The sequence below is a fragment of the Amblyraja radiata genome, chromosome 9 (assembly GCF_010909765.2).
Source record: "Amblyraja radiata isolate CabotCenter1 chromosome 9, sAmbRad1.1.pri, whole genome shotgun sequence".
NCBI lineage: Eukaryota > Metazoa > Chordata > Chondrichthyes > Rajiformes > Rajidae > Amblyraja > Amblyraja radiata.
In genome coordinates, this window is record NC_045964.1 from 7,121,161 (window position 1) to 7,134,220 (window position 13,060).

The 13,060-nt window shown below is 47.3% G+C and overlaps 1 protein-coding gene across 1 annotated transcript in view; it reads right to left on the reverse strand.

Moving 5' to 3' along the window:
* The window catches only part of plcb2 (phospholipase C beta 2), a 142,581-nt gene that overhangs the window by 61,213 nt on the left and 68,308 nt on the right, over window positions 1–13,060 (reverse strand). Inside the window, exons 17-20 of the mRNA XM_033026598.1 lie at window positions 10,924–11,008; window positions 9,239–9,363; window positions 4,026–4,180; window positions 1,405–1,572 (exon numbers count right to left, since the gene is read on the reverse strand). Of these exons, the coding sequence (XP_032882489.1) occupies window positions 1,405–1,572; window positions 4,026–4,180; window positions 9,239–9,363; window positions 10,924–11,008 (533 nt within the window). The remainder of the gene's footprint in view (window positions 1–1,404; window positions 1,573–4,025; window positions 4,181–9,238; window positions 9,364–10,923; window positions 11,009–13,060) is intronic.

Consider the following 13,060-nt stretch of genomic DNA (forward strand, 5'->3'; position numbering starts at 1 on the left):
CTTCGGCCCACCGGGTCCGCGCCGACCAGCGATCCCCGCACACTAACACTATCCTACACCTACAAGGGACAATTTTTAACATTTACCAAGCCAATTAACCTACAAACCTGTACGTCTTTGGAGGGTGAGAGCAAACCGAAGATCTCGGAGAAAACCCACGTAGGTCACGGGGAGAACATACAAACTCCGTACAGACAGCACCCGTGGTCGGGATTGAACTCGGGTCTCCGGCGCTGCATTCGCTGTAAGGCTGCAACTCTACCGCTGCGCCACCGTGATCTCCCCGTGACCAAAGCTTTAGTTGCCTGCTATCCAGTCAGCAGAAATGATTATAATCGAGCCATTGCAGTGTGTAGATACATGGTGTGGTTAGCTTGGCTTATCTCTTTCACATTCTACAGAGAGGACTGGGGTCCAATGCCAACTAAAATGCAAGACGGCTCACGTGTCGAATGAGGTGGCTCACATGGGTTGGAGACCAAGGGTCCAATAGCTAGCTGGTAGGACAGAGTGCACACAAACCTGGCTCACAGAGATTTGTGTGGGTTTTAGCTCACCTGCGATCCAACAAGTTAAAATGTGGACAGACACAAAATGCTGGAGTAACTCAGCGGGACAGGCAGCAACCTTGTAGAGAAGGAATGGGTGATGTATCGGGTCGAGACCATTCTTCAGACTGATGTCGGGGGAGTGGGAGATAGATAGACAGACAGACAGACAGACAGACAGACAGACAGACAGACAGACAGACAGACAGACAGACAGACAGACAGACAGACAGACAGATAGACAGACAGACAGACAGATAGATAAGGAAGTGTAAGGTTGGACAAAGGGAATGGAGATCCAGGAAAATGTAGGTGATTACTGTTAGCTGGGAGAAGCTAATAACAACAAAGCAAACAGAGATCAAATGTTGTCGGAGACAGGAAGAATGGTCGGAGAACTGGGAAGGGGGAGGGGATGGAGAGAGTGGAAAAGCAAGAGTTACTTGTGGATTGAGTGGAGGATGTCCCATATGAGCATTAGGGTCTGGGCTCCAGTGGGACATTGGAGCTGGCAGCTCACTCACAGTTTCACTGGGAGAGCTGGTGATAGGAGCAGAATTAGGCCATTCAGCCCATTAAGTCTACTCTGCCATTCAATCCTGGCTGATCTATCTCTCCCTCCTAACCCCATTCTACTGCCTTCTCCCCATAACCCCTGATGCCCGCACTAATCAGGAATCGGTTAGGCCCAATGAGCCCGGCTGGGGTGGGGATTGAGTGTCATGAGCTTGTCCCGTTCAGGACCTGGGGTCTGGCTGATGAGCAAGTGGGCTGAGTTTGAGTCAATGGGGTTGGGAGTGAAGAAGCGGAGGGCAACACTGCGCGTGTTACAACGGTGTCCCCGTCAGCACTGTACCTTTTCAAAAACAAACGGTTCCTCATCCCTCCACTGAGGGTTGATGGAATTTTGCTCACAGGTCAACTTGGTCCTGAACTTCTGCCGAGGGTCATTTGGAAGCCCAAACAATTCCACTTCAACATAGAATTTACAGTTCCGATCCGAAAGAAACTGCCCTGATTTAACCTGTAACAGAAAGCAGCAAGGGTTAAATTCACATTCATGTGACAGGAGCAGATTTAGACCATTCAGCCCATCAAGTCCACTCCACCATTCAATCATGGCTGATCTATCCCTCCCTCTTCACCCAATCTTACTGCCTTCTTCGTATAACCCTTCTTCGTGTTTGCCCAACCATCGGCCAAATAAAACACCACCCCTCTCACCTTTACAGTTGCCAGGCCTTGGCCCACCCCCACCTCCTTTCCAGCCATCATGAACCTCACAAAAGAGACAATGCTGCTCACTGTAACATGGATCATTGCTGGAGGTAAAGCCACGAATATAGATATGTACGCAATCTTCATCTCTGCCCCCTTCCTGATTTACAACCTGCGGATGACCTTCTGATTCCCTTCAATCAAAATAGATACGCACTCATAGCAAGGGCAAAGACAATGCATGTCTCTAAAGCATTCAATGGCATTGCCTCAATTTTGTAATCATCGGCCTGATCACATTCAAGATCATTGCATTTTGTTCTTTTACTTTAGATTTTCAGCATCTGCATTTTTATTTGATATCCTTCAAGATCACTGTGTACCACCAGTACCACCACTCTCAACTCCCCCCCCCCCCCACCCCCCGAAATAAAATCTCCCTCTCTACTGTGGTGGTGCAGCGGTAGAGTTGCTGCCTTACAGCGGCAGAGACCCGGGTTCAATCCTGGCTACGGGTGCTGTCTGTACGGAGTTTGTACGTTCTCCCTGTGACCACTTGGGTTTTCTCCAAGATCTTCGGTTTCCTCCCACACTCCAAAGACGTACAGGTTAGTAGGTTAATTGGCTTCGGTAAATTTGTAAATTGCCCCCAGTGTGTGTAGGGTAGTGTTAGTGTGTGTGGATCGCTGGTCGGCGCGGACTCGGTGGGCCGAAGGGCCTGTTTCGGCGGCGTATCTCTAAACTAAACTAAACTGAAAACTAAACTAGTCGTTTGTCCTTCAAGACATTTCTGAAATCCCGCCTCTCAGTCGCCCTAACATCAGCTTAGGTGCAAGTTTTGTTTGAAGAGTGTTGTATTAATAGACCGGTCAAATTGCATCCTATTAAGGGCAAAGCATGGGATGGGGTGAAACATTGGATGGCCAGGTTAGGGGTAATGTTTGCTGCCAACTGGAAAGGAAGCGATGTCTTCATTACAAGAGGCAGATGACTCAATCACAGATAGTTAACCCACAAAGAGTCATCACATTCAGGAATCAACAAGGTTTGGGTGACCTGCTGATTCAAATTTTGAGATTTGTCCTTCAAGCTGCCTGGCAATTCAAAGGGAACATGGCTTATCCCCTATTTCAGTGCCACGCTCCTACTCTCTCCCCACCCTCCTTGCTGCCTTTTATATCTAGAAATCTATCCACACCTTCTTAAATGCATCCGGTAAAAGCAGATTATTTTGGAAAGGCAAGTCAAAGATTCCCCACTCCCGAGTGGAGATGTTTCCCCGACACCCAGGGCAGGCTCGGCGATCGTTTCGCTGAACACCTCCGCTCAGCCCGCCTAAACCTACCTGATCTCCCGGTTGACAAACACTTTAACTCCTCCTCCCACCCATTCCCACATTGACCTTTCTGTCCTGGGCCTCCTCCTTTGTCAGAGTGAGGCCCAGCGCAAATTGGAGGAACAGCACCTCATATTTTGCTTACACCCCAGCAGTATGAACATTGACTTCTCTAACTTCAAGTAACCCTTGCTCCCCCTCTCTCTCCATCCCTCCCCTTCCCAGTTCTCCAACCAGTCTGACTGTCCCCCATTATATTTTATCTCTGTTTTCTTTCTTGTCACCTTCTCTCAGCTAACAATGATCTATTCTACATTGTCCTTGAACTTCAACTCCTTTGATGCCTCGTTTTCACACCTTGCCCTTCCTTATCTCTTTGTCTCCCTCTCCCTTGATTCTCAGTTTGAAGAAGGGTCTCGACCCGAAACGTCACCCATTCCTTCTCTCCAGAGATGCTGCCTGGCCCGCTGAGTTAAGGGCCTGTCCCACTGTACAAGGTAATTCAAGAGCTCTCACGAGTTTAAAAAAAAATCAAACTCGTGGTAAGCACGCAGAATGTACGTAGCGGGTTCGTCGGAGTTCGGGGATGTCTCTTAGCGGCTCGTAACGCTAACGGCAGGTACTCGGGAAAGGCGGTAAGCTCGTGAAAACATGTTGAAAAATGTTCACGAGAGCCCCGAGTATCTACGAGCAGCTATTACCGTAATTCTCCGAGTTCGAATCAGGGGAAACTCGGGAGAACTCTTGAATGAGCTCGTACAGTGGGACAGCCCCATCAAGCCTTATCCTGAACCTTACAAGGAAAAGACAGTATCTAAAACAGCTGGTGTTTGAAGAGGGAATCCCTTTAATGTTCCGTAACTCACTCGTGGAACATTGGTGAAAGTAACAACTCTTGAAGTGTTATAAAATGCAAGCGTTACCAAAATGGACAACGTGCTTGGTGCGACCACATCTATCTGATCTTCGGTGAAAGGGTCAAACTTCTTGTCCAGGCATCGCAGCAGTTTATGCTTCAGAATGTAGCCACAACGACCATTGAACTCGAAGCATGAATTGTTCAGCTGCATGGGGATATCTAAAGGAATGAAGCAGAGAAAATCATCGAATCTCAATCAAGAAGTCTACCAAATTGAAGACTGTCTGAAATACCTGATTAGTTTTACATAGAAACATAGAAAGTTGGTGCAGGAGGAGGCCATTCGGCCCTTCGAGCCAGCACCGCCATTCATTGTGATCATGGCTGATCATCCCCAATCAATAACCCGTGCCTGCCTTCTCCCTTGATTCCACCAGCCCCTAGAACTCTATCTAACTCTCTCTTAAATCCATCCAGTGATTTGGCCTCCACTGCCCTCTGTGGCAGGGAATTCCACAAATTCTCAACAAAAAAAAGTTTTTTCTCACCTCAGTCTTCAAAGGCCTCCCCTTTATTCGAAGACTGAGGCCCCTGTTTCTGGACTCGCCCAACATTGGGAACGTTTTTCGAATGTTTCGAACATTTGGAGCTACTGGGTCAGTAATTGTACACCGAGGACCATATCAGAGATCGCAACCGAGGGTGCAGGATCAGCAGTAGTGACACCTGCATCGGTGATGGACGGCAAAAGTCTTATCTCTTCCCTTTGTTCTTCTCCCGCGGTCCAGCAGTCCAACTGCTGCGTCGAGGCGAACTGGGACTCCCGATGTTAAAGCCCCCGGCGGGCGATGGTAAGTCCCACGGCCGTTATGCCGCGCGGGGCGATGTTAGGACCCGCTCCGAGTAATTTCACCCCACGATTCCCACGGGAGAAGTTGCCGTTTTGGGAGCTCCGAAAAGCGGTCTCCCACCAGGGACCTGCTGCATATGCAGAGTCTTCTTCACAGGCTCAATATCATATGTATATCTCTATAGCTGTGTGTAGGAAGGAACTGCAGATGCTGGTTTAAACCGAAGATAGAAACAAAATGCTGGAGTAACTCAGTGGGACAGGCAGCATCTCTGGAGAGAAGGAATGGGTGACGTTTCGGTTCAAGACCCTTCTTCAGACTTAGAATAAGTGTGTCGACCCGAAACGTCCGCTATTCTTTTTACCTGGAGATGCTGCCTGTCCCACTGAGTTACTCCAGCATTTTGTTTCTATCTTCGGTTTAAACCAGCATCTGCAGTTCCTTCCTACACACAGCTATAGAGGTATACATATGATATTGAGCCTGTGAAGAAGACTCTGCATATGCAGCAGGTCCCTGGTGGGAGACCGCTTTTCGGAGCTCCCAAAACGGCAACTTCTCCCACGGGAATCGCAGGGTGAAATGACTTGGAGTGGGGCCTAACGTCGCCCGGCGCGGCATAACGGCCGTGGTACTTACCATCGCCCGCCGGGGGCTTTAACATCGGGAGCCCCAGTCGCCTCGACGCAGTAGTTGGACTGCTGGACCGCGGGAGAAGAACAAAGGGAAGAGATAAGACTTTTGCCTTCCATCACAGTGAGGAGGTGTTGGAGATTCACTGTGATGGATGTTTGTGTAAATTGTGTTAAGTGTGGGTCTTGGGTTTTTTGTAATGTTAAGGCTGAAAAAATACAATTTCGTTCAAACCAAGCTGTTTGAATGACAATAAAAGGTTTTTTATTCTATTCTATGTAGTTGAACTGGAGAGGTTGGTGAAGAAATGGCAAATGGAATTTAACTCCGACAAGCATTTCGATACATTAAATTAAATTAAATTAAATTAATTCAACCAGGGTAGGACATGCACATTTAACAGTCGGGCCTGGACAGTGCCCTAGAACAGAGAGCCGCTGAGAATGTTCTTCCGTTCCGCCGTCAGAATTCCATCATCCCGGCGAGAGGGCCTGAACATCGGGCCGCCTGTAGCGGTGACTGCGGGGGGCTCGGGAGGCCCCGACCACGGGTGAACAACAAAGAGGAGGAGGACTGAACTTTGGTGCCTTCCCTCACAGTGGGAAACTTTGATTCCGCTGTGTGGGGATGTCTATGTTAAATTCTATCGTGTGTTGTGTTCTTTTTATTCGTATGGCTGTATGGTAACTCAAATCTCACTGTACCAATTGGTGCATGTGACAACACATGTAAACTTGATACTTGAACTTGAGATCTAGGGATGTAGGAGCATGGTTGCATGAAAGTGGTGATACGGGCAGATGGGGTGACGATGAACGTATCTGCCATGCTTGTTTTTATCAGTCAGGGCAATGAGCACAGGAGTTGGGATGTCATGTTGTAACTGAACAAGTCGTAGATGAGACTACACTTGGAGTACTGTGTGCAGTCTGGTCACCCCACTGTCGGAACAATGTTATTAAGCTGGAAAGATGGCAGACAAGATTCATCAGGATATCAGGATTGAATGATAAGGAATTTTTTCAATGGTGTGCAGGATGTTGAGGTTCTTATCAATAGATGTAAAATCCTGAGGAGCATAGATAGATAAAGTGAAAGGTTACAAAGTCTTTTCCCCAGCTTATAGGGGATACTAAAACTTTGTATTGGCATTGATTTAAGGTAAGTGGGGAATGATTTAAAAGAGAGTTGAGAGGCAGCATCTTCACACAGAGAAAGACACAAAGTGCTGGAGTAACTCAGCGGTTAGGCAAGTATCTCAGGAGAACATGGATAGGTGATGTTGGGGGTCAGACTGAGGATGGTGGGTACGTGAAACGAGCTGCCAGAAGAAGCTGTAGAGGTGAGTACAATTAAATGGGCGTCACGGTGGCAAAGCGGTAAAGTTGCTGCCTTACAGCGCTTGCAGCGCCGGAGACCCGGGTTCCATCCCGACAGCGACCACGTGTGCTGTCTGTACGTTCTCCCCGTGACAATAAAAGACCTTGAACTTTGAACCTTGAACCTTGACCCACGTGGGTTTTCTCCGAGATCTTCGGTTTCCTCCCATACCCCAAAGACGTACAGGTTTGTAGGTAAATTGGCCTGGGTTTGGAAACCTGGTATAAGTGTAAATTGTCCCCAGTGTGTGTAGGATAGTGTTAATGTGCGGGGATCGCTGGTCGGTGCGGACTTGGTGGGCCGAAGGGCCTATTTCTGCGCTGTGTTTTTAAAACTAAGAGTTAAAGTTTAAAAGACATGAGAACAGGTACATGGATAGGAAAGATTTTGAGGGATATAGGGTAAACTCAGGGCAAATGAGACTAGATCAGACAAACATCTTGGTTGGCATGATGGAGTGAGCCGCAGGGCCTGTTTGTTGTGCTGTATAACTCCATGACTCTATACCTGCATCAGGTACTCGGTGGGCTGAATACTCTATTGATACTCTATTGTTAACTCTAGTTTTAATCCTTTTCCCTGGTCTTCCTCAAAATAGTTTAGGTTTTAATTTTGGAGATACAGAGCAGGCCCTTCAGCCCATCGAGTATGCGCCGACCTGCACACTCACACTGTCCTACACACACTGGGGACAATTTACAATGATACCAAGCCAATTAACCTACAAACCTGTACGTCTTTGGAGTGTGGGAGGAAACTGGAGCATCAGGAGAAAACCCACGCAGTCATGGGGAGAACGTACAAAACTCAATACAGACAACACCCGTAGTTAGGATCGAACCTGGGTCTCTGGAGCTGTAAGGCAGCAACTCTACCGCTGCGACACAGTGCCGTCTTTTCAATCACAATCACAATCACAATAATACTTTATTAGCCAAGTATGTTTTGCAACATACGAGGAATTTCATTTGCCAAGTCAGTCATACAAATATAAAGCAACAGAACACACAAAACACATTTTAACATAAACATCCACCACAGTGACTCCTCCACATTCCTCTCTGTGATGGAAGGTGAAAAAAAGTTCAATCTCTTCCCTTTGCTCTCCCACAGTCGGGGGCCTCGAGCCATCCGTTGACGGGACGATCTTGACTCCCGTAGCCGGAGGCGGTTTGGCCTGCCGCATCAGGGCGATTAGCTCCTGCATCGGGGGGATGAAAGCTCCCCTGCGCCGGCGATCGGACCCCGCGCCGGGGCTGGTCGAACCTTCCGTGACGTTGGAACTTCCCGACATCCACGGCCTCTCCCGAGACTGCGAGCTCCCGATGTAAAGTCCGCAGGCCGCTGTCGGAGCGTTCCCAGGCAAGGGATCGGCTCCGATGTAAGTCCACGGCCCACGGTGGGGCCCCCAAGGTCAGTCCAAGGAGGCCTCCAGCTCCATCGATGGTAGGCCGCAGAGCGACTGGAGAACGCGATCCGGAAAATAATTGCACCTCCGGTAAGGTAAGAAACTGAAAAAAAGTTTCACCCGATTCCCACCCCTCCCCCACATAAAACCAACCATTTACATGAACTTTTAACACTCTCAAAAAAAATTAAAAGACGAAAAAACAGACAGACTGTTGGCGGGGCTGCCCATCGTGCGGCTCCCCTGGTGGTTTTCTGTGCTCAATGACAAGAATTCAAATGACCAGAATGATACCTAGATTGGAGAGAGATAGCTAACTTCGATATTATCAGGCGTCACATAAATAACTTTATTGTTATTATTCCTATGTTAATCTCATTGCTTCTCCTAATGAAGCATTAGTTAACCTAAACTTTAACTTCAATTAACCGTTCATTAACCTGATGCATTTGCTCTTTAATCTACTTCCTTCATTTATCTGCTTCAACCTTTTAATTAATTTTTACTGTGCTATCACTTACCAATATATCCAATGTCCATCACATGGGCCCTCACTCGTCTCCATAATCCTCCCGCCTCCCCAAACCTTGGCACAATTCTCTCCTCCTTTAAAGCATAGAGTCATAGAGCGATACAGTGTGGAAACAGGCCCCTCGACCCAACTTGCACACACCGCCCAACATGTCCCAGCTACACTAATCCCACCTGCCTGCGTTTGGCCCATATCATTCCAAACCTGTCCTATCCATGTACCTGTCTAACTGTTTCGTTAACATTGGGATAGCCCTGCCTCAACTACCTCCTCTGGCAGCTTGTTCCAGACACCCACTCTGTGTGAAAAAGTTACCCCTCAGATTCCTAATAAATCTTTTCCCCTTCACCTTAAACCTCTGACTAAGTTTTACACTATGAACCATGCCAGACGCATCTTTCCTTCCTTCTATGATCCAGCTTTTAATGACAAGGAACCAAGGGCCTGAAACCAATCTCGGCTTTGAAACTCACCTGCTGTCTGGAAGTTCAGGGCCACCATCTGACAGCCAGTATTCCAGAAGACATGAGGCATGTAGTTTGAGGAATCCATTCTCGTCCCCTTAGGGTAAATGCGACTCATTTGTCTCTTGTTGTATCTGTGTGGGTTGTATAGGAACTGAGAGACCTTTGAGATGCAAGCCAGCCTCACTGGAGCTGGGAGGAACTAGGTGCAGTGAACGTTGCACACTCATGGAGATCAGGTCCCAATCTCGTTCAATAAAGGTGACATAGAGACGCCTTCACGGGAGCAGACTGGGGTATGAGAAGAAGAGAGCGCAGTGAGGAGAAGGAGGAGATAGGGCCAGCTTCTCAGCATCCCAAATTGGAGAGGCCATCTTCGAAAAGAGCTGAAATGGGATGTGGGTGGAGCAGGCAAAGATGGGTAGGAGGGAGGGAGACACATGACGGGCTTTGTAACACGATCTAAGCAGAGCGTTAAGGGCCTGTCCCACCTGGGCATCATTTGCGCGTCACGCAGATGGTGCACGAAGATTTTGTACATCCCAAAATCCTGGGGCGCCGCGCGCGACCGTGGGCCACTGCCTATGTCACTTCGCACCATGCATGCGTAATGCACACCACGGGCGCATCTCGTAAATTACGCGTAAATTATGTAGCGTAAATGACTCGCAAATGATGCCCAAGTGGGATAGGCCCTTGAACCTGGCAACAGTGAAGAGGGTGGGGCAAAGGAGAACAAGCAGCAAGGAGAATAAGGGGGGAAAGAGGAGGGCTTGAGATATTGGAAGGCTCGGGGAAAGGGAAGAGTAGAAAGGTAAATCGGACTTGGGAATCCAGCGAGCAAAGAACTTGGGCTCCAGGGATTGAGAACAATATGGTGGTGGGAGAACAGGAAACCAAAATATTATTTTGTCTCAGTGCAAACCTGGGAGACATTTCAGTGAAACTAGAAACGTCAAATAAAGCGACCAGACTAATTGGTAAATTAACTCAAAGAAGATCTACCCATGCAGCCAATAGAGCTATAGAGAGTGATACAGTGTGGAAACAGGCCCTTCGGCCCAACTTGCCCACACCGGCCAACATGTCCCAGCTACACTAGTCCCACCTGCCTGCGTTTGGTCCTTATCCCTCCAAAGTTACAAATGAAACCTTCATATTTTACCAACCCAGACGACTATTTGCGTGCTATCCACAGAAGTAGATCTACAATCACATATTGCAATCGCTCCACACTCTTAAATCCCATAAGGTCATAAGTGATAGGAGCAGAATTAGGCCATTCGGCCCATCAAACATACTCTGCCATTCAATCATGGCTGATCTATCTCTCCCTCCTAACCCTATTCTCCTGCCTTCTCCCCATAACCCCTGATACCTCTACTCCTCTCATTTCTCTCAACCCCCTGAAAATCTCTACTCCATCAGCAACTTTTCCTACTTTAAATATGATATTCCCTCATCGTGTATCTGTACATTGTAAATGGCTCGACTGTAATCATGTATTTCTGACAGGATAGCACGCAACAAAAGCTTTTCACTGTCTCTCGGTACACGTGGCATAAACTAAACTGAACTGCTGTGCTGCTTTGAACCTAAAATCTAAGCTATTTCTGTCTAATAAAAGTTTGTATTAACCGGCTGCATCAAGTATGGGTCAAGTATTGTTTCGTGTAGGGCTTTTGAAAAGATACTCAACAAAATCTAGGCAAAATTTGATGAGCATGTCCAGTGCTTTGGTCTCGGTGAAGGATGAGATGATGTAAGATCGATTTCTTTCTGCAAATGAAGAAGCCAGATTAAGTTAGTAACTTTTTTCATAGAGTCACAGAGTCATAGTGGAAACTGGCTCCTCGGCCCAGCTGGCCCACATCGCCCAACATGTTGCAGCTACACTGGTCCCACCAGCCAGCATTTGGTCCATATCTCTCCAAACCTGCCCTAACCATGTATCTGTCTAACTGTTTCTTAAATGTCGGGATAGTACCTGCCCCAATTACCTCCTCTGGCAGCATGTTCCACACACCCATCACCCCTTGTGTGAAAATGTTACCCCTCAGATTCCTATTAAATCTTTTCCCCTTGTCCTCTGCTCCTCGATTCACCAAATTGGGTAATGTGTTACTATGCATTTTATACTGCTGTGTCAGCATGGCACCCTTAAACTTTAAGGACATTGTGGTTATAAAAATGAGCGTTTGATTTTATTATAGACTCGGAATAGTCAACTAGTGAAAAGTTCTACGGTCAAGGAAATGAGAAGGACTTCAGTGCGAATCATAGGATGCACATTCAGGCAGAGAGTGTGAATAAATGCAACTCACCCTCTCTGCCTGTCTGCATCCTATGATTAGCCACTAACATGGCTCTCTTCTGAATTGTCAACAGGGTGGTTATCAAGAACGGAGAAATATGACATTATTAATACTGTAAGGATCTGATAGTCTGGATAGTCAGATGGCGCAATGGCACAGTGGTGAAGAAGGGTTTCGGCCCGAAACGTCGCCTATTTCCTTCGCTCCATAGATGCTGCTGCACCCGCTGAGTTTCTCCAGCATTTTTGTGTACCAGTGGTAGAGTTGCTGCCTTACAGCACCAGAGACCCGGGATCGATCCTGACTACGGGTTCTGTCTGTATGGAGTTTGTACGTTCTCCACGTGACCTGCGTGGGTTTTCTCTGAGATCTTCGGTTTCCTCCCACACTCCAAAGACGTACAGGTTTGAAGGTTAATTGGCTTGGTATAAATGTAAATGGTCCCTAGTGTGTGTGTAGGGCAGTGTTAATGTACGGGGATCGCCTCTCTCACCTCACAGAGGTGAGGATGAATTTCTTGTCTCAGAGGGTGATACATCTTTGAATACCTCTGCCTCCAGGGGCTGAGTCATTGATTATAGTTAAGGTGGAGACTGGCAGGCGTTTAACTATAAGAGTGTCAAGGCGGTGTTGAGGGAGTTGTAAATAAGGGGATGTGGAGATAGCTGTGGCACAGTGGCGCAGCGGTAGAGGTGCTGCCTTACAGCGCCAGAGACCCGGGTTCGATCCCGACTACGGATCATAAGGTCATAAGGTCATAAGTGATAGGAGCAGAATTAGGCTATTCGGCCCATCCGGTCTACTCCGCCATTCAATCATGGTTGATCTATCTATCCCTCCTAAGCCCATTCTACTGCCTTCTCCCCTTAACCCGCACTAATCAAGAATCTATCCATCTTTGCCTTAAAATTAATGTGCGGGGATCGCTGGTCAGCGCGGACTCGATGGGCCGAAGGGCCTATTTCTGCACTGTATTTCCAAACTAAACTAAACCAAACTACTTAACAATGACTTTGGTAAATGATTACATAGCTTCTACTAAAACATTTAGTAAAAACTATGTAATAATTTACCAAAGTCACTGTTATATGTCATTTTATTTTACCATGTATCTGTCTGTACGGAGTTTGTACGTTCTCCCCGTGACCTGCATGGATTTTTTCCGAGATCTTTGGTTTCCTCCCACACTCCCAAGACGTACTGGTTTGTAGGTTAATTAGCTTGATATAAATGTTAATTTCCCTAGTGTGTGTAGGATAGTGTTAATGTGCGGGGATCACAGGTCGGTGCGGACTGATGGGCCGAAGGGCCTGTTTCCGCACTGTATCTCTAAACTAGACTAAAAGTGTAAGATTAGATCAGCCATGATGAAGCAGGCTCCTGAGTTGAAATTCTACCATGATTATATTACTAATCCAAAGTTTTAAGAAATCCAAAAAACTACTGATATTTTCTTTGCAGAAAGTTCCGTGGGATTGAAAATGAGTGAAGACGGGTCTCGTCCCGAAACGTCACC